We start from the raw sequence: 23,006 nt of genomic DNA, 5'->3' as shown, positions 1-23,006 counted from the left end.
GGTGGTAATGAATCCAGTTCAGTAACGCATGGAAGGCCGGTGACATAGACCTGGAGCTGGTGAACGGAATGAGCAGCGCTGGGATCCGTGACAGAGGGGGACATGGGGTCTTGGTGGACGGCAGAGAGAGAAGCACCTACTGCCCGGGTCCAGGAATATGATTAGGGCTAGACGTGTGTATGTGAGGGGTTGACACATGCACTGCACCTTTCTCAGGTGACTTTGAGAATATGTTTACGTGGGAGAAGACCCAACCAGCACGAAGGCCCAAATACGGCCTGGGGCCCTGTTGACACTGGGTTAACAACTTGACACTGACTGAGATGGGCACCGCCTAGTGAACGGGGGAGGACCGCACTTAATGAAGATATATACATTACTAAACATTTCTGTCTAAATGATACATTGATGTATTTGGTGGAAAAAAACGTGTTTTGATGTAAATATGTCTTGTCTTGTTTGAACTTTTTGACTTGTAAATAACTATGCATCATGTACGATCATCATTAAGTTACATCATAACTGGGAATCAAATCAAATGTATTTATATAGCCCTTCGTACATCAGTTGATATCTCAAAGTGCTGTACAGAAACCCAGCATAAAACCCCAAACAGCAAGCAATGCAGATGTTGAAGCACGTTGGCTAGGAAAAACTCCCTAGAAAGGCCAAAACCTAGGAAGAAACCTAGAGAGGAACCAGGCTATGAGGGGTGGCCAGTCGTCTTCTGGCTGTGCCGGGTGGAGATTATAACAGAACATGGCCAAGATGTTCAAATGTTCAGAAATGACCAGCATGGTCAAATAATAGGTCTGGGACAGGTAGCACGTCCGGTGAACAGGTCAGGATTCCATAGCCGCAGGCAGAACAGTTGAAACTGGAGCAGCAGCACGGCCAGATGGACTGGGGACAGCAAGGAGTCATCATGCCAGGTAGTCCTGAGGCATGGTCCTCAGGTCCTCCGAGAGAGAGAAAGAAAGAGAGAAAGAGAGAATTAGAGAGAGCATACTTAAATTCACACAGGACACCGGATAAGACAGGATAAGTACTCCAGATATAACAAACTGACCCTAGCCCCCGACACATAAACTACTGCAGCATAAATACTGGAGGCTGAGACTGGAGGGGTCAGGAGACACTGTGGCCCCATCTGATGATACCCCCAGACAGGGCCAAACAGGAAGGAAAGGGAAGTGAGGCCCAGATCAGTATATCAGATAGAACCAGAGGGGTAGATTCATAACATTGTGTGTGTTGTTGGCTGGACCTGGGTGGGAGAAAGCGCAGGGGAAATACAATGTAATCTAAACCCAGGCGATGTTATCAGGTGAGCTTTTTAATACAGTCCCCATTTTAATTGCACTTATGGCAGAACATCAATCTTGATGAGTTGATCTGCATAGCCGTTCTCCCTGGCCAATATATCACCATCCACGCCGGCTGGGTAACATTACCTCCCTCAACACACATTCTGACACATACAGTACACACACACACACACACACACACACACACACACACACACACACACACACACACACACACACACACACACACACACACACACACACACACACACACACACACACACACACACACACACACACACACACTATCTCCCCCGCCTCTTGCAAATTAGCCCTTCCCATCTGCACCTTTCCCATTGAGAACTATTCTAATACAGTCATAGGCGCACACAAACGCACGCATGCATGCACACACATTCATGAACGCACCCACTGACAACATTTGGGAAAAAATAATGGATAGTGTTCTCTTGAGCATACGTAAGGTGTAAGATAAGTGTACTTGTTGTTGGCAGAGCTGTAGACAGACCAGGTGCTGGTGTCTGTGAGTAGAGATGGAGGTGGTTTCTAACCTCACTCCGTAATACCACAGCCTCGTCTGAAACTTGGCCAGAAATGTCTCTCTCCTTCTGTGTAACAGCTAGTCACTTTGCCAAAGTCTTATAACTGGAGTGTTTGTTAAAGCTAACACACAGGCTACTGCTAGACAATACAGTAATATTATCCAGTGGCCAACTGAACCCAGTCATATGTGTCCTCTGGAGTTAGAGGATGTGTCAGGTTACTCCAACTCAGGATCCAGGGATACATCACTTCACAGACTTCACAGGTGAAAGGACCCTCTTTCCTCTCTACATGATAACTGTGGACGGGCTGTAAGGGAGCAGCTGAAAGGACCCTCTTTCCTCTACATGATAACTGTGGACGGGCTGTATGGGAGCAGCTGAAAGGACCCTCTTTCCTCTACATGATAACTATGGACGGGCTGTATGGGAGCAGCTGAAAGGATGGGTACATCGTGTCCGATTTCAAAAAGGCTTTACAGTGAAAGCACAACATATGATTATGTTAGGTCAGAGCCAAGTCACAAAAACACACACAGCCATTTTTCCAGCCAAAGAGAGGAGTCACAAAAGCAGAAATATAGATAAAATTAAACACTAACCTTTGATGATCTTCATCAGATGACACTGATAGGAAATCATGTTACACAATACATGTATGTTTTGTTCGATAAAGTGCATATTTATTTCCAAAAATCTCAGTTTACATTGGCGCGTTACGTTCAGTAATGTTTTGCTTCCAAAACATCAGGTGATTTTGCAGAGAGCCACATCAATTTACAGAATAAACATTGATAAACGATACAACTGTTAATCACAGAATTAAACATATATTTCTCCTTAATGCAACCGCTGTGTCAGTTTTCAAAAAAACTTTACGGAAAAAGCAAACCATGCAATAATCTGAGTACGGCGCTCAGACAACAAATCAAGCCAAACAGATATCCGCCATGTTGGAGTCAACAGAAGTCAGAAATAGCATTATAAATATTAACTTACCTTTGATGATCTTCATCAGAATGCACTCCCAGGAATCCCAGTTCCACAATAAATGTTTGATTTGTTCGATAAAGTTCATCTTTATGTCCAAATACCTCCTTTTTGTTAGCACGTTCAGCCCAATAATTCAAATTCATGACGCGTGATCGCTAGGAGCAGACGAAAAGTCAAAAGGTTCCGTTACAGTCCGTAGAAACATGTCAAACAAAGTATAGAATCAATCTTTAGTATGTTTTTAACATAAATCTTCAATAATGTTCCAACCAGAGAATTCATTTGTCTTCAGAAATGCAATGGAACTCAAGCTAACTCTCACGTGAACACGCGTCACCAGCTCGTGGCAGTCTGCCAGACCACTGACTCAAATTGCCCTCATTCCCCCTCCTTCACAGGAGAAGCATCAAACAAGGTTCTAACGACTGTTGACGTCTAGTGGAAGCCTTATGAATTGCAATCGGACCCCATAGACACTGTGTATTTGATAGGCCAAGAGTTGAAAAACTACAACCTTAGATTTCCCACTTCCTGGTTGGATTTTTCTCCGGTTTTCATATGCCATATTAGTTCTGTTTTACTCACAGATATCATTCAAACAGTTTTAGAAACTTCAGAGTGTTTTCTATCCAAATCTACTAATAATATGCATATATTAGCAGTTTACTCTGGGCATGCTTTTCATCCAAATGTGAAAATGCTGCCCCCTATCCCAAACAGGTTTAAGATTTCAGAGTTAATGCCTACACTTTGGCATTGCTATGAAGACCCTAAATAAGATCTGGTGCAACTAATTACTTTCAGAAGTCACATTAGTTAAATAAAGTCCACCTGTGTGCAATCTAAGTGTCACATGATCTGTCACATGATCTCAATATATATATATATATATATACAGTGGGGCAAACAAGTATTTAGTCAGCCACCAATTGTGCAAGTTCTCCCAGTTAAAAAGATGAGAGGGGCCTGTAATTTTCATTATAGGTTCACTTCAACTATGACAGACAAAATGAGGGAAAACAAATCCAGAAAATCACATTGTAGGATTTTTAATGAATTTATTTGCAAATTATGGTGAAAAATAAGTATTTTCAACTGTATATATAATTGAGTTAATAAATCTGCATACAACCATGGTCTCTATTTTGTTTTTTTGATTAAGGCAGCTCCAAAATGCAGGTGTTTCAGTCTAGCTCAGTGCTTTCTATGGTGGTCGGGCAAACCAGCAGAAAATAAGGAGCTTCTTGCCGTGATTGGCTCAGTGTTTTGTCACTCATGGGGACACTACTTCACCGCCAAATCTAAGGGTTGACATAGAAAATTCTAGCCCCTTGGGGTCTGCCATAGAGTTACATTAAAAGTGCCCATCCAAGAAGGCTCAAGTTTATTGGTCACAGATAAAATGATGTCAAATCATGTTATATGTACAGTAGCTTTGATTGGACTGATCCTGTGAAAATCAGACTTTCAAAATCTTAACTAGCAGTCATCATCATGAATCAAGACTCCAATCTACTGGCAAATCCTTTCTAATCCTTGTCTTATGAAAATAAATAATGAAGAGTAATTATAGATAAAACGTATCGGTTCTAATCGGCCATTGTACTTAAACATTACACAACAAGTTGGAAATCGCAAATTGAGCAATTAATAGTTTGGAAGGAATCAGTGACAGTGGCTGTGTTGTCCCAAATCTGGGATGAAGGGGCTCTTTTCCAAATTTAACATGATAAACATTCAACATTGGCCATGCTGTCATTGAAGTATGATTTGTGCCGCGCTCAAAACAACTGTTAATTCCAACTGGGAAGTTGGGAATAAACAAGCTCCGACTGGGAAAATACGTTTTGAATGGTAATCCAATTTGGAATCATGATTCAACCTTGTTTTTTCCAAGTTCCCAGTTCTTTTGAAAGGACCATAAATCCAGAGAATGCCAGACTTTGATGACAAAATTTGCCCATGAAGGATTGGTGGGCTCCACCTTCATGTTCAAGTGAGCACAGCACAACAAGGTGAGTCCAAAAAGGTATTGTATGCTGCTGCATAAATTATGTAATATGCCAGGGAGATATGTATACTGTAGCTAAGAAAGTAATACTAAGTGTATGTTGTGTAGTAAGATGTTAGTAGCCCATGTGCCTCACCCTAATAATTTGGTATATTTCCCACTCTTAATTTCGACCTACTGTTCTGACTCGGGTGTGCACATGTAGCCTATAACCTGATTTAGATAAAAGTAATCATTGAATATTGTAAGAGCTTTCATTCTGCTTATATGCCCCTTTATTTATTCTAGGGTTCTGACTTTATGTACAGGGTGAAACCATGTTCTGAATTCTGTCACTGTACATTTCAAAAGTGCTAAGCAAATAGTTAGTTATATTGACTAAATCCGTCCTTGCTCGCTCATTAATGTCTTAATCGAAATTACGGATTGCCTCGTATGCGCTTGTCATCCCATTATGCCATAGTTTGTACATCTTAATTGTCATTAGAAACCACATTTGTTTAGCTTCAGGATGTTTGCAAGTCAGCTATATCAGCTATGTTTTTTTAAAGGCAGTAAATGAGGCTGAATGAACTGTTTCACTGCCAGACAAGGCTCCGCTGATAGCCAGGTGTAGCAGTGGTAAGATGTTGGGACTGTGTTATAGTGCAATTAATGTATTGTTTAGTGTTGTGTTGTGTAGTGGCTTTGCAGGCATGCATCCCACTATTTATTTTTTTGCCCCACCAAGATGTACATGCTAAAATCGCCACTGAATAGCCTCGTAGTAACAACATGTATTATTATTATTAATAATGATAATACAATTAGGCTACACTTAAGGCCTACAATAATATATTTAGTGTATTTGTTTTGGGGGGTTTTGAAATCTCGCTTCTGTCAGAAAGTAGAATAGATGTATCATAAAAGGACAAATTAAAACGTTCTGACCTTAGTTCTTTTGTTATGTCTTTGTTTTAGTATGGTCAGGGCGTGAGTTGGGTGGGTTGTCTATGTTTGTTTTTCTATGAGTTGTTTTTTCTGTGTTTGGCCTGGTATGGTTCTCAATCAGAGGCAGCTGTCAATCGTACAATCGAACCATACTTAGGCAGCCTGTTTTCACCCTTGATTTGTGGATGATTATTTTCTGTGTCTGTGTGTTCCACACGGAACTGTTTTGGTTTTTGTTATTTCACTTTGTTATTTTGTATTTTTCTGTGTTCTATTAAAAGTATCATGAACACTTACCACAGCTGCGCATTGGTCCTCCGATCCTTCCTACTACTCCTGTCAGAGGAAGAAGACCGTTACAATTGCTGTCCATCAGCTTTTGGTATGCAGACTAACAACTCAAAATACTTTATAAAATAGGGTAATACCACTGACAATGTGAGACCACATTCTTTCCCATTTCGCTGCTACTCAAGTCTTAAGTTTATTCGATTGTTGGGACATTTTAAAACCAGACAAAGTGAACATATATAGTCTTTTTTTATATAAAAACTAGCCGAATATGGACTGAATAATAATCATAATCTAACAGATAGCTGTGGAAAAGATTGAGATGACATATGTCCTTGCGTCTTGATACATCGTGAAGAAAGGCAGAGTTGAAGTGAGTGAAGTATATTAACTATCAGTTATTGTGTGATGTTTGCACGCGGCGCAACGTCCCCATCCATCCCAGCTTAATCGATAACTCTTGGCCGAGCCTGAGGCATGAGATCAGGCTTGTATATGAGGTGGAAACGAATTGATAATAGAATGAATTCTTCAAATTGACTCATTTACAAGCAGGATATCAAGACATATCTCTTATAACATCTTCAGGCAATTAATCGCAATGCAAACAACATGCAAAGACCCACAATTAAATGTTAAATTCCAAAACGTAGTCTTTAGTGGTACTGTTCCATAACTATTCGTTTTTCCTGAGAATATTTCATTTGGTTGTTTAACTTCATTCTACTTTATGTTACCACAAATAAGAAAATGGCTATACGCAATAGTATCGAGTAATGTGTTATGTATCAACAAAATCAATACCTAAAAGAGAAACTGGTAGCCTAATCAATTTAATGATACAATTAGCTTATGATTGAACGAAAAACAATATTTCTTCGCGAGGTCTCTGCAGAGTCAATTAGGACCACGGAGCGGAGGTTTTGAGCCTCTTTTCACCGTAGTCACCAGTGACGCTTCACAATGCACAGCACAATATTCGAGCCAAGAAAGAGCGTTCTGTCTCTCGCTCGAACATGCTGATATTACCATTGGCACGATGTCAGAGTGTAGGCTATTTGTACTCTTTGGTATAACAACACAACCTTTTCTTAGTGTGTCTCTAAATCCGGGAGCTTGTTCTCAATATATTGAATTTACGTGGCTTGCGTATGTGTGTTGGGAAAACACACATAAAACAAATCAAATTGTCACATGCACCATATACAACAGAACTTACCTTGAAATGGTTACGTACAAGCACTTAACCAACAATGCAGTTTTAAGAAAAGAGAGATTGACTAAATAAACTAAAGTCTAAAATAATATAAAAAGTAACAAAATAACAATAATGAGGCTATATACAGGGGGTTCAGGTCCCGAGTGAATGTGGGGAGTACAGGTAAGTCGAGGTCATTTGTATATGTAGGTGGGGTTAAAGTGACTATGCATGGATAATAAACACTAGCAGCAGCAGTTTAAAAGAAAACATCAACATCATCTGTGTCGAAGCACTGATCTGGGGAAGGGTACCAAATAATATCTGCAGCATTGAAGGTCCACACACAGTGGCCTCCTTCAATGGAAGAAGTTTGGAACCACCAAGACGCTTCCTATAGCGTCCCGATTGCCAAACTGAGCAATCGGGAGAGAAATGCCTTGGTCAGGGAGGTGATCAAGAACCCGATGGTCAGTCTGACAGAGCTCTAGAGTTCCTCTGTGGAAATGGGAGAACCTTCCAGAAGGACAACCATCTCTGCAGCGCTCCACCAATCAGGCCTTTTTGGTAGAGTGGCCAGACGGAAGCCACTCCTCAGTAAAAGGCACATGACAGCCCACTTGGAGTTTGCCAAAAAGCACCTAAAGACTCTCAGAACACAAGAAACACGATTATCTGGTCTGATGAAACCAAGATTTAACTATTTGGCCTGAATACCATGTGTCCCTTCTAGAGGAAACCTGGCACCATGCCTACAGTGAACCATGGTGGTGGCAGTATCATGCTGTGGGGAAGTTTTTCAGCGGCAGGGACTGGGAGACTAGTCAGGATTGAGGGAAAGAGAACGGAGCAAAGCACAGAGAGATCCTTGATTAAAACCTGCTCCAGAGCACTCAGGACCTCAGACTGGGGCGAAGGTTCATCTTCCAACAGGACAACGACCCTAAGCACATAGCCAAGACAACGCAGGAGTGGCTTCATGACAAGTCTCTGAATGTCCTTGAGTTGCCCAGCCAGAGCCCGGACTTGAACTCGATAGAACTCTCTGAAGAGCCATGAAAATAGCTGTGCAGTGACGCTCCCCATCCAACCCGACGGAGCTTGATAGGATCTGCAGAGAAGAATGGGAGAAACTCCCCAAATACAGGTGTGCCAAGCTTGAAGTGTCATACCCAAGAAGACTCAAGATTGTAATCACTGCCAAAGGTTTTTCAACAAAGTACTGAGTAAAGGGTCTGAATACTTACAGTACCAGTAAAAAGTTTGAACACATACTCATTCAAGTGTTTTTCTTTATTTGTACTGTTTTCTACATTGTAGAATAATAGTAAAGACATCAAAACTATGAAATAACTCATATGGAATCATGTAGTAACCAAAAAAGGGTTAAACAAATGAGAGCTTTGCACACTCTTGGCATTCTCTCAACCAGCTTCACAAGGATTGCTTTACCAACAGTCTTGGTGGAGTTCCCACATATGCTGAGCACTTGTTGGCTGCTTTTCCTTCACTCTGCGGTCCAACTCATTCCGAACCATCTCAATTGGGTTGAGGTCGGGTGATTATGGAGGTAATATATTATTATTAATGTTCTTATTGATGTCCTTTAGTAGTGTTTTTTGGTTGTTTCAGCAATTTGATCATGAAGGCCTGATTCACTCATTCACCTCTGAACAGTTATGTAGCGATGTGTCTATAACTTTAACTATGTGAAGGATTTATTTGGGCTGCAATTTCTGAGGCTGGTAACTTTAATGAACTTATCTTCTTCAGCAAAGGTAACTCTGAGTCTTCCTTTCCTGTGGCGCTCCTCATGAAAGCCAGTTTCATCATAGCGCTTGATGGTTTTTGTGACTACACTTGAATAAATGTTCAAATTTCTTGAATTTATCCATATTGACTGACCATCATGTCTCTTTGCTTATTTGAGCTGTTCTTGCCATAATATAGACTTGGTATTTTACCAATTAGGGCTGTCTTCTGTATACCACCCCTACCTTGTCACAACACAACTGTTTGGCTCAAACACATTAAGAAGGAAAGACATTCCAGAAATTAGCTTTCAACAAGGCACACCTGTTAATTGAAATGCATTCCAGGTGACTGTCCCATGAAGCTGGTTGAGAGAATGCCAAGAGTGTGCAAAGCTGTCATCAAGGCAAAGGGTGGTTACTTTGAAGTTTATCAAATATGAAATATATTTGGATTTGTTTAACACTTTTTTGGTTACTACATGATTCCACATGTGTTATTTCATAGCTTTGGCATCTTCACTATTATTCTACAATGTAGAAAATATGACATATAAAGAGAAACCCCTGAATGAGTAGGTGTGTCCAAAGTTTTGACTGGTACTCTATGTACATGTGATATTTAGGTTTGATATTTAATAAATTAGTAAAAATTTCTAAAATCCTGTTTTTGCTTTGTCAATATCGGGTATTGTGTGTAGATTGACGAGGAAAAAAAATTATATTTCAATCAATTTTAGAATAAGTCTGTAACCTAACAAAATGTGCAAGAAGTCAAGGGGTCGGAAAACTTTCTGAAGACACTGTATGTGGATAACTTGGTTCTCTCTGTTCACTCCGTGTAAACTGGGAGATCATTTCTGTGGAAGAGGGGAAATGATGCATTAAACGCAGGCTGTTAAACGATTCAATGCCAGTGGTTCCCCTATGTGAAAGCATTCAGCTCTTCTTTCTCACTCACCACTCCTCCAGTGTTTGTTTGGGGGAGTCAGTCAGCTGATTTGACTGTCTGTAGCTGTCAGAGAGAGCCCTAAACAGAGAGTACACAGTGGCAGAATACCTGACCACTGTGACTGACCTAAATTTAAGGAAAGCTTTGACTATGTACAGACTCAGTGAGGATAGCCTTGCGATTGAGAAAGGCTGCCGTAGGCAGACCTGGCTCTGTAGAGAAGACAGGTTATGTGCACACTACCCACAAAATGAGATGTAAACTGAGCTGCATTTCCTAACCTCCTGCCAAAGGTATGACCATATTAGAGACATATTTCCCTCAGATTACACAAATCCACAAAGAATTCGAAAACAAACACATCTTTGATTAACTCTCATATCTACTGGGTGAAATACCACAAGTGTGCATCGCAGCACCAAGATTTGTGACCTGTTGCCACAAGAAAAGGGCAACCAGTGAAGAACAAACACCATTGTAAATACAACCCATATTTATGTTTACTTATTTTCCTTGTTGTACCTTAACCTATTTGCACATACAAACTGTATATAGACATATGACATTTTAATTGACTTTATTATTTTGGAACTACTATGAGTGTAATGTTTACTGTTAATTTTGATTGTTTATTTCCCTTTATTTATTATCTACATCACTTGCATTGGCAACGTTAACATACGTTTCCAATGCCAATAAAGCCCTTGAATTGAATTGACAGCGCTCCCCCTCCTCTCTTCCGTTCTCCTCCAACCTCTCTCCATCCTCTCAGTTATTCTAATCCGGAGAATAAGCCTCTCCCATTGGAGACAGGCAGGCAAGGGTGCCTGCCTTTAAGCGTGACGTCACGGCGCGCTATAAGGATAAAGTGCTGGCAGTCAGCGCAGACTGTTAGATACTCGAGAGTGAGTGTGTCAAGAAGGAGAGCTCAGATCTCTGCAGTGCAGAGCTAAAGGGCTACTTCTCCAACCAAAAACCAGACGCACTAGTCTTATCTTCCTAGTGAAAAACAAGGACTATACCTTATTTCTACAAAGTTGACCAGGACAGGAGCCTGGGTCAACGACAACTCGGTATTATATTGTATTTTTAGTTAATTGTTTTAAGTTGGTTTCTGCTGAAAGGACTGACGGTTTAGTCTATGCACTGAGACGACAGTATTTCTATCTCCACTTCTCGTCTGTTGACCAGATCAGAGCCAGTAAGCAGAAGTAGGCGACATGAAGTAAATTCCTATGTCGTTTGCAGTGCCCTAGTCTGAATGTTTTTTTCCCGTTTTTTTTTCTTTCGATTTCTACTTTTTTACCTCTCCGAATGGAGTTGCATGCAACAGCACACAAGTCTGCAGCATTGGAGGAAAAGCTACTGCACGAGACAAGAGAGTGGAGAACCGACGCGTATTATTAAGAAGTGTGTTTTTGCGACGCTGGCAAACACCTTCGCCAATCTGAAGAAAAGTCGTGGCAGCACCATGAGCGCAGAGCTGAGCATGGTCCCAGAGCTCCCCAACAGCCCTCTGGCTCTGGAATACGTCAACGACTTTGACCTAATGAAGTTTGATGTGAAGAAGGAAGGTCTGACCGGGCTGGGACGTGCCGGGGTGCGCCAGTGTACTCGGCTTCAGCCCCAGGGCTCTGTGTCCTCCACCCCCATCAGCACACCATGCAGCTCGGTGCCTTCCTCACCCAGCTTCAGCCCCAGAGAGCAGAATAACCATCTGGAGGAGGTCTGCTGGATGCCCAACAGTGGGTACCACCAGCAGATCGACCCACAGACGCTGAGTCTGACCCCGGAGGACGCAGTGGAGGCCCTGATTGGAGCCACAACCCATAGCCACGCCCCGACCCCGCATATCCAGCAGCAGCAGAGCAGCTTCGATGGCTACAGAGGGCCTCACCACCACAACCCCCATGACCAACCCCAACAGCATTACCACCCCTATGGGGGAGGAATTCCGCACCACCCAGATGAACTGCCTGGACACCAGGCTGGGCACAGCCACCCACATACCCAGCACCACCACCACAGCCAGGACCCAGACAGCCCGTCCCCCGTCTCCCCAGACTCCCACCAAGCCCTCCACCACCACCAACACGACCACCAGGGTCAACAAGGCTCAGGCAATGTAGAGGACCGATTCCCTGACGACCAGCTGGTGTCCATGTCTGTGAGGGAGCTGAACAGGCACCTGCGGGGGTTCACCAAGGACGAGGTCATCCATCTCAAGCAGAAGAGGCGGACCCTAAAAAACAGGGGCTACGCACAGTCCTGCCGCTTCAAGCGGGTGCAGCAGAAACACGTGCTGGAGAACGAGAAGACTCATCTGATAAACCAGGTGGGGGCACTCAAGGCGGAGATCAATCGGCTGGCGCGCGAGAGGGACGCCTACAAACTAAAGTGCGAGAAACTGACGGGAACGGGAGCGAATAACAAGATCCGGGAGGTTGGGTCCACAAGGGACAATCCATCACCTCCAGAGTTTTTCATGTGAGTTGTTATTATAGCTCTATTGACTCTCCCCTACCCTACCACCAACTGTTGCTGATGACCAAACAATAGTAATCAAATACTCCGTCACATTGACTATACTAATGACAGCAACTATATTCATATAAGAATAATTATCCGTAAAATGGTAATAGTATCATATGGAACCATCTCTCTCCATCCACGTGACAACAGAAATACAGAGAACAAGGTAGAATGTTTGGTCAATGCTGCATCTTTGTAGATTAGTTGCTTGTAGTGAAGTTCCATTTTTCCATCTTCCTGCGAGAAGAGAGAAACTGCTGGTGAACTTTCCTCTTTTCAGGCTACTGCTTTGCTGTGTCTGTTATTGGGATGACCACCGGCGTATAGGTCTACACAACAAACAACGCAGAGTTGAGACTCACATTTGACACTGGGCCTGAAAAAAGAAAAGAGAATTGTAAAAACAAGAATCCACATTATGCAATCTTGAATTCTGTCTACTTATCCCGCAAAGGGGGGACATTGTATGCGACATATCTTTGGTTACCTGCTTGGTTATTTTCGAATATATATTGAAACAAAAATCTCATTAAAATATTAATCCTGCATGCTGGACATGTACGGTAATAATTTATATTTTGTACTACTTAATAAGAGCATGTTGTTGATCTGCGCTTCTCCATAGCGTAGTTTAGATGGATGGAATGGGGACAGTACAGCAGGGTTGCCTGTGCAATATCATGGTGTTCTGTAGCCTTGCAAAAATTACGCAACGCAAAACTGCACACCATGATTGAAGAGGCGGGTTTTAACTTTTTTTTCTTTGAGTTTTCTTTTCTTTCATGTTTATGTTTGAGTTTCATTCTGTGGGTATTGTTTCGGAGATATGGCCATTTTGCAGTTGCATTTAAAGATAACAAACTGTATATTAAGTGCACTTTATGGATACTGGCTTGTTTTAAGTTTTCATTTTGAGTTTTGTGCAGTCACCCTTAAAAGACATTATATGATTATGGATTATTCTATTATAATAATAAAGACAATATAGATGCAAGGTTAATAATAACCATGTGACACAATGTGATGTATTGTGTGAAACTGTAAAAACAAACGCCTCGCTATAATATCAGATGAGTGAGTACTTTGCGCACAACATTTAAGCACCGTAACTGTTTGTTATTCTCTCTCCTCGGATGCATATAGGCTACAGTAGAAAAATACTGTCACATGTTATTCCATTTCATTTCAATGTGGTGCTGTAGTCAGAAGAGTTTTTTCTTAACCAGAAATCCCGTTCTGTTAACTATTGCCTAACCCTAATGTGAAGAACAAATGTAGCAGGAGATTTAATTGAAACTCGATTAAAGTATTTTATTGGGTGCAGCTGCGTCGCGTTAACAGTCATATAGGCCTGCTATAGACATATTTTGTACTTTTCCATTTTTTAATAAACATGCTTAATAATGTTGACCAAATGAGGGGTTTTATATACAATTAACAAGTATTTGGATTGCGCATGCGTTTCGGGAATACGACGTTGAAATGTATTAATGCTATATGTTTTCCCCAAAAATATTCTGCCAGTCAGTAAAAAAAGGGATTCAAGTTGTGCAAAATCTCAAAATGAAAACTGTTGTGTATGTTATGTGACATTATCTTTTCGTCTATCTTATTATTATTATTTGGTGACTCTGGTTCTGCTGGCCAGATGCATAGTTAAAGTTGTAATTTTAATGATTAAAACGAACAAACTGTCAGATCATATTGAATAAGCATGGTGCTTGCATTTAAAAACTGTTGTTGAGAAGTCTTTTAACAATCTCTTGGTTTGTTACTGATTCAACTGTGTTGAAATCAAATTGAAACTGCAGCAGCGGGTTGTCGTTTTGTTTTTCATTTCATGTATTTTGCGATGATGATGAGGATTAATTTTCAATCCGGTTTATATAAAAAATATTACATTTGAACTGTTGTAGTTCCATTCAGGCTGGTTTCTGTTTCGTCTTATTTTTATTGTTTTTGGAAGAAATGGTTTCCTATTTTGCTTATTAAAGTCATTGAAATGGCATTTACCTTTCTCAGACTGTTTATTCTTCTCTCACTCCCCTCTTTATCTCGCTCTCTGAATTACATCAACAAACTAATTGCAGGTTTGTTTAGGTAACATGGTGTAACTTGAGGGAATGCGTCATCTCTTGTTGCGTTAGACTACAGGCACAATCCGATATTATACACCAACAGAGAGCTACACATTTACAGTTCAGAAAAGTATGTTATTGGGAAGACCTACAGTTTTCATGGAACATCTTTCCATCAGTAAAACAGCCCAATTCCTGTCACAGCGTCAACATCAGTCGTGGCCTAAACTGAACATAAATATGAGATCTTGGGACTGTAGTTCTACCTGACATGTTTTGTCAAAAATGAGTTTGTCACATATAGTTGACCTTTAGATGGTTCTTCATATGTCTGAAGTTCGATTTTTGAAAAAGTACATTTTAAGAGAAAAAAATGAAACTAGAAAGTTCTATATGCATAAACACACTTGAACTTGGCCTATACGTTTCTACCTGCAATCCAATCACAATCCTGAACAAATACAAACGGACCAATCAGCACACATGTCATTGCCAACTTCCAAGTATAGTCTAGGCTAGTCCAGCCAGCAATAATGACATTCAAGTAAAACAAGAACTGTCAGAAATCTTAGAGTAAATGATTGTCAAATCGTTGTTTGTTGTATAATTCGTAATGTATGTGATGTGTTCTGACTCGATCTTGGTAAAATAGTGACATTCTATCATTTATGTATTCAAATAGCTCAACATTCATAAAAACGGAAAATGTCTAATTCAAAGTGTCAGATAGAACCTTATAGCTGAACCCATGATTGACATTTCAGAGCCATGAGGTTCTATCTGTGATCGCACAGCCTAAAAAAACGAATTTACAAATGTCTCAGGATTTTGACTGTGTACTTTAAGTACCTTTAAGGTGAGGAGTTATTGGGTTATGAAAGAAGAATTCACTACAAAATATTTCTGAGAAATGGGATGTGACAACTTTGATGCTCAATATTACAGAACTATGCTTTGCACAGATTTAACCGTATGGTTAATGTGGTTTAGGTGATGGCACTTTTATCGAGACTGTCGGTTTGAGGTCATAACATCGCGTTTATGACTTGTAGCCTAAAGGTGTATGCCTATGCCAAATCTCTAGAATGCCTCATGTTCACCCTCTCGGAAACACAGACTAGTCTAATTTCTTAGTAAAGTAGCCTGTTGACTATTATTAGTGACACAGGGTGCACATGTTACAGAGGCAAAATGAATGTAGTAGGACCAGTATGGTCATAGCCTACTTTAACAGTCTGTGCATTCTGTTATCACTGGCCACAGGCCTTTTGTTAATTTTATGGTCGCCTCCTGATTTAAACACACGTTGAATGGTGGAAAGCCTGGTATTAGACCATGAACAAATTCTTATTTTCAATGACAGCCTAGGAACAGTGGGTCAACTGCCTTGTTCAGGGGCAGAACCACAGATTTTTACCGTGTCAGCTCGGGGATTCGATCTTGCAACCTTCCAGTCCAACACTCTAACCACTAGGCTACCTGCCGCCCCAAAATCTCAAGACATCAGTCAGGAAGATAAAGCTTGGTCTCAAATTGGTCTTCCCAAATGGACGGTGGCCCCAAGCATGCTTCCAAAGTCAAGGTATTGGAGTGGCCATCACAAAGATCTGACCTCAAGCCTGTAGAAAATTTGTGGGCAGAACTGAAAAAGTGTGTGCATGCAAGGAGGCCTACAAACATGATTCAGTTCCACCAGCTTTGTCTGGAGGAATGGGCCAACATTCCCCAAACTTATTGTGGGAAGCTTGTGGAACGCTACCTGAAACGTTTGACCCAAGTTAATCAATTTAAAGGCAATGCTACCAAATGCTAATTGAGTGACCCACTGGGAATGTGATTAAAGAAATTAAAGCTGAAATAAATCATTCTCTCTCCTATTATTCTGATATTTCATATTCTTAAAATAAAGTGGTGATCCTAACTGACCTAAAACAGGGCATGTTTACAAGGATTAAATATCAGGAAAGGTGAAAAACTGAGTTTAAATGTATTTGGCCAAGGTGTATGTAAACTTCCGACTTCAACTGTGCAGTATATCTATCTTCTAATTTTTGTAGATGGACTGGGGACATGTGGTACTTTCAATTAAGACATCACTCAATTCCTTCATCCTGTACCGTGATGGCAGAGTAGGAGGAGAAAAGAGTATGTGTTGATCTGGGTCTGGGTTCAGAGTTTCTGGTGTCGGAACATTTCCTGGCCCATGTCTGCACATTCAAAACCGCCAGACGTGGAATCCACCAATCAGAGCCCAGGGAATCTCAGTCTAGTTTACATTCTCAGTGAGTATGAGAGAAAAGACAGGACAGGAGACAGTCAGCCATCACTACTGTACTGGAGTCAACTGCAGACATGTACTGTGAGAGTAGGCCTACTGTATTTAACCAGTAATATTCACAGTATTAATGTTATTCAATTATTATTCTCTCTTTTGTATTTTAGGAGGACAGGGGATGGCAGTGTAAGCTGATTAGGTTCAACACTAGTGGAATAGGCCTACTGTATGTAACCAAGTAATATCCACAGTATTATGCTATATAGACCGAGTGCTGACATGCAACTACACATAGACAATAACCCACAAAACCAAAATGGAAAATGGCAACCTAAATAGGATCCCCAATCAGAGACAACGATAAACAGCTGTCTCTGATTGTGTCACGGTTCATGAATCCACTGCCTCCCTCTCTCTTTCTCTTTCTCTCTCGTGTTTGTGTGGGCGTGGTTCCCAATCTCAGCCTGATTGTCTGCGCCAGCTGGAACCACTTATCTTCCCTTTATATGTTCTGTAACCAGTGTTTCTTGTTGTCAGATCGTTGTTACTTCCCTGAGGTTGTGTCGTGTGTCCGTGCTCATCTCTCGCCGCCCTTGTGTGGATTATCTGCAGTGCTCCTTCCTACCCATCCGGACACACTCCCCTGGATTTCTCAGCACGCTATCATCGGAAGATGCGCCCTAGTCCCTGGGTCGGATTCCGTCTGAGTACAGTCTGTCTGTCCTGTTGCTGCTGTAAACTGTATTCATTAAACCATCGTTGCTTGCATCTTGCATCCGCCTCTGTATTGTCACAGATTGGGAACCAATTCAGGCCACCATAGACCTACATATACCTAGACATACCAAAACCCCATAGAATTACAAAAAACCCTAGACAAGACAAACACACATACCACGCTCGTCACTCCCTGACTTAACCAAAATAATAAAGAAAACAAAGATAACTAAGGTCAGAGCAACACAGTAAGCTGATTAAGTTCAACACTGTAGTGGAGTAGGCCTACTGTATTTAACTAGTAATATCCACAGTATTAATGTTATTAAATTATTATTCTCTCTTTGTATTTGTGGTGGACAGGGGATGGCAGTGTAAGCTGATTAGGTTCTGGAAATGCAGCTCTGTCTCAGGTACTGCTGTTGTGCAGTGGTTGCACAGCCTTTACTCTACAGGGAGCCAGGTTTTCCTGTGTCTACCCTTCTCGATGGCAAGGCTGTGCTCACTGAGCCTGTACTTTGTCACGGTTTTCTAAGGCTTTGATCAGTAACCATGGTCAAATAGTTAGCCACGGTGTACTGTTGATTTAGGGTCAGATAGTGCTGCATTTTGCTTTGTGCTTGTATTTCCCAATAAGCAATGTAGTTTTGTTTTGATTGTGTTGTAATTTATTTATTCTGAGTGATTGAATGTCCTGGTCCTGAGGCTTCAGTGTGTTAGTAGAACAGGTTTGTGAACTCAGCCCCAGGACCAGCTGGATGAGGGGACTCTTTTGTTTGCTCAGCTCTTGGCATTGCAGAGCTTGGTAATGATATGAGATGGGTCACTGTATTTTATTTTCCAAAATGTTAAATTTGAGGGCCAGAAGTTTCTTATAATCCATTAAACTTGTTCTGCGTTAGTGTCAATTTGAACGGTGTTGTAGAGTGTTTTAAAACGTGTTGAGCATATGTCATCATTTTGTAGGGCTAATTGCTCTTGTTTCGATTTTTTTCTTTCTTTACCAATTTTGCCAGAAGTTGTTTGTTTATGGACTCCTCAATTAGTGTCAGCTGCTTGCTGTTGTACTGTGCTTTTTTGGTTCTGAGTGTACGTTTAAAGAGTTTTAAAGTCTCACAGTATTGAAGGTGTAATTCACCATTATTTGGGTCTCTGTGTTTTTGGTTGGATAGTGTTCTATCCAACCATAGTGTTCTATCCAACCAAATGTTTTTTCCTTATAATTGTACAATCTGCATCAAACCAGTTGTCATCTGTGATCTTTTTTGTTTAGTTTTTTATCAATTTCAATTGTGCTTCTTTTGCCGTTTTCCTGAATATATAGTTGATGTTATTTACTGCCAGATTGATGCCTTCTTTACTGTGAGTGAATGTGGTATCCAGAAAGTTATCTAAGAGTGTGTCACGATCTTCCTCCTCTTCATCTGAAGAGGAGAGGCGAGAAGGATCAGAGGACCAAAATGCGGCGTGGTTTGTGTTCATAGTGAATATTTAATTAAAGAAAGAACTGAACACTGAATACAAAAACAATAAACAAATAAAGACTGTGAAGCTATCATAAGGACTGTGCTGACACAAGCAACTAACAGACAATCACCCACAAACAAACAGTGCAACCCAGGCTACCTCAGTATGATTCTCAATCAGAGAACTAATGACACCTGCCTCTGATTGAGAACCATACTAGGCCGAAACATAGAAATCATCAAATCATAGAAAAACAAACAGACTGCCCACCCCAACTCACGCCCTGACCATACTAAATAATGACAAAACAAAGGAAATAAAGGTCAGAACGTGACAGAGTGTTTGGATATTTTGGTTACAGGTTGCTTTCTGGTATTCTTCTATGCTGTTTTTGGCCCATCTGTCTGAATTTCTGATGTTGTATAGCTTACTGGGCTGTGAATGTGTGGTTGTTTCCATGTCTGTTCTTTTGAGGAACGACGTAATTTGGCTGTGATCAGACAAGAGTTGTTAGTGGCTTGACAGTGAATGAGCTGAGAGAGAAAGGGTCAATGTCTGTGATCATATTGTGCTGTGGCCAAGAGGTGAGCAATAGGTGAATCTCCCCAAAGAGTCCCCCCAGTAACCTACCATTGACAAAGTACAGACCCAGGCTTCTACAGAGTTGCAACAGATCCCTTCCATTTTTGTTGATGGTGCTGTCACTGTTGTTTCTATGGGGGAGATTAAGACAGTTAGAAACAGTATGGCCTGTAATAAAGCTGTCCCCTTGTGAGCTCGTTAGATCAGGTAGTGTTCCTGTGCGCGCATTTGTGTCCCCACAGATGAGCACATTTCCCTGGGCCTGGAAATGGCACGTCTCTTCCTGAAGGGTGGAGAAGATCTTATTCCAAGATGGCGTAGCAGTGCAGACGTTGCTTGTCGTTCGCCCGTGTACACTTTGTATTTTTCTGTTTTTTTTGTATATATTTCAATATATTTTCAATCTCTTTTCCCATTTTTTAAATTAAATATACCTTCCGGCAACCTGCTCCACCCAATGTGATACGGATCTGATATTTTTAGACCTTATAGCCAGAGCCTCCATTAGAAGCTAGCCACCAGAAGCTAACCAGCTAATTAGCTACTAGCTATTTAGTCATTGTTAGCCACTGCTAGAGGCCTTTACCTTTAGCACAGACACCAGCCACTTTTAGCCTGGATAATACATGCCAGCCTGCCAGTCTGCTCAGCGCGTTATCAACCCTGACAATATCAGACTGTTTTTCTCCATGACAACACCGGATTCCTGCCATAAGCCCTGGACCATTATTCCAGATCATGCTGCCAATGAGTGTCCCAGCCCCGAAGCTAGCCTTGAGCCAGGCCCATCTCCTGGTCTGCTCAGTGGACCATATGATCACTCGCCTACACAGCTGATGCCTCCCGGACTCTTCACTAACACGACTAGAATCTATTACACCACCAGAATCCTGCCATAAACTCATGACCTTTGCATCAGATCATCGCTGCTACCGAGTGGCTATAGTGGCTAACGCCCTTGTCCCGAGGCTAGCACCAGTTAGCCGTGAGCAAGACACATCTCCCGGCTAGAAAACGAAATTACTCCAGCTACAATACCTCTTTTGCCAACTGGCCTGGACCTTTGTCATCATGGAGCCCTGCCGTTCCATCACGACTGGTCTGCCGACGTAATTCCATCCGCTGTGCCCTCAACCAGCCATTGCCGGACATCGGAGCAGACGCTTCCACTAGCCCCGCCTGCTAACTTTTTTTTTTGAACGCAGTGTATCCCGTTTGCTAGCGTAGTAACGTCTACCTAATGGCTTCCCTGTTTCATATATTGCTGTTCACTGGACCCTATTATCACTTGGCTACATAGCTGATGCCTGCTGGATTGTTCATTAATCACAGTACTCCATTTTGTTTATCTGTCGGCCCCAGCCTCGAACTCAAGCCCTGTTTGTAGTTAACTGACCCTCTCTGCCCAGTCATCGCCATTTTACCTGTTGTTGCTGTCTTAGCTGTTGTTGTCTTACCTGTTGTTGTCTTAGCTAGCTCTCGCAATCAACACCTGTGATGCCTCGCTTTATGTCTCTCTCTAATGTCAATATGCCTTGTATACTGTTGTTTAGGACAGTTATCATTGTTTTAGTTAGTTCACTGCGTAGCCCCTAGTCCCACTCAACATGCCTCAGATACCTCTTTTGTCCCACCTCCCACACATGCGGTGACCTCACCCAGCATAACAGTGCGTCCAGAGATGCAGCCTCTCTTATCATCACTCAATGCCTAGGTTTACCTCCAGTGTACCCCACCCTACCATACCCTTGTCTGTACATTATGCCCTGAATCTATCCTACCACGCCCAGAAATCTGCTCCTTTTATTATCTGTCCCCAAAGCACTAGACGTACCCTCATCCTACTCCTCCTCTGTTCCTCAGGCGATGTAGAGGTTAACCCAGGCTCTGTGTGTCCCCAGGCGCAATCATTTGTTGACTTCTGTAACCGAAAATCCTTGGTTTCATGAATGTTAAAACCTCTTATGGATAGGGGAGATATTATCGTCTCAACTGGCCAATTGCCAGGGGAAATGCAGAGCGCGAGATTCAAATAAAATGCTATAAAATTTAAACGTTCATTAAATCACACATGTAAGATACTCAATTAAAGCTACACTCGTTGTGAATACAGCCAACATGTCAGATTAAAAAAATGCTTTTTGGCGAAAGCATAGCTATTATCTGATAGCATGCACCCATCTGCACCAGCAGTATACAAAGGAGCTAGCATAGCAGGCGCAACACAAAATGCTGAAATAAAATATAAATTATGCATTACCTTTGACGAGCTTCTTTTGTTGGCACTCCAATATGTCCCATAAATATCACAATTGGTCCTTTTGTTCGATTAATTCCATCCATATACAGTGCCGTGCGAAAATATTCGGCCCCCTTGAACTTTGCGACCTTTTGCCACATTTCAGGCTTCAAACATAAAGATATAAAACTGTATTTTTTTGTGAAGAATCAACAACAAGTGGGACACAATCATGAAGTGGAATGACATTCATTGGATATTTCAAACTTTTTAACAAATCAAACTGAAAAATTGGGCGTGCAAAATTATTCAGTCCCTTTACTTTCAGTGCAGCAAACTCTCTCCAGAAGTTCAGTGAGGATCTCTGAATGATCCAATGTTGACCTAAATGACTAATGATGATAAATACAATCCACCTGTGTGTAATCAAGTCTCCGTATAAATGCACCTGCACTGTGATAGTCTCAGAGGTCTGTTAAAAGCGCAGAGAGCATCATGAAGAACAAGGAACACACCAGGCAGGTCCGAGATACTGTTGTGAAGAAGTTTAAAGCCGGATTTGGATTCAAAAAGATTTCTCAAGCTTTAAACATCCCAAGGAGAACTGTGCAAGCGAGAATATTGAAATGGAAGGAGTATCAGACCACTGCAAATCTACCAAGACCTGGCCGTCCCTCTAAACTTTCAGCTCATACAAGGAGAAGACTGATCAGAGATGCAGCCAAGAGGCCCATGATCACTCTGGATGAACTGCAGAGATCTACAGCTGAGGTGGGAGACTCTGTCCATAGGACAACAATCAGTCGTATATTGCACAAATCTGGCCTTTATGGAAGTGGCAAGAAGAAATCCATTTCTTAAAGATATCCATAAAAAGTGTTGTTTAAAGTTTGCCACAAGCCACCTGGGAGACACACCAAACATGTGGAAGAAGGTGCTCTGGTCAGATGAAACCAAAATGGAACTTTTGGCAACAATGCAAGATGTTATGTTTGGCGTAAAAGCAACACAGCTCATCACCCTGAACACACCATCCCCACTGTCAAACATGGTGGTGGCAGCATCATGGTTTGGGCCTGCTTTTTCAGCAGGGACAGGGACGATGGTTAAAATTGATGGG

The 23,006-nt window shown here is 41.6% G+C and overlaps 2 protein-coding genes across 2 annotated transcripts in view; both read left to right on the top strand.

Annotated features, from left to right (window-relative positions):
• LOC118394883 (E3 ubiquitin-protein ligase RNF114-like) overlaps positions 1-23,006 on the top strand; it is a 345,693-nt gene that overhangs the window by 93,537 nt on the left and 229,150 nt on the right. The window lies entirely within an intron of this gene.
• Positions 10,734-14,536, top strand: LOC118394884 (transcription factor MafB-like). Its single transcript, XM_035788497.2, has one exon. The coding sequence runs from the start codon at positions 11,258-11,260 to the stop codon at positions 12,485-12,487; it is 1,230 nt and encodes a 409-aa protein (XP_035644390.1). The 5' UTR covers positions 10,734-11,257; the 3' UTR covers positions 12,488-14,536.

The sequence above is a fragment of the Oncorhynchus keta genome, chromosome 15, assembly GCF_023373465.1.
Source record: "Oncorhynchus keta strain PuntledgeMale-10-30-2019 chromosome 15, Oket_V2, whole genome shotgun sequence".
Lineage (NCBI taxonomy): Eukaryota > Metazoa > Chordata > Actinopteri > Salmoniformes > Salmonidae > Oncorhynchus > Oncorhynchus keta.
The sequence above is the reverse complement of the archived record's forward strand: the minus strand, read 5'-3'. Positions and strand labels throughout refer to the sequence as shown.

Bases quoted from the DNA above. Each gene is read 5' to 3' on its own strand.
- LOC118394884 (XM_035788497.2), top strand. From the start codon at position 11,258: ATGTTTTTTTCCCGTTTTTTTTTCTTTCGATTTCTACTTTTTTACCTC.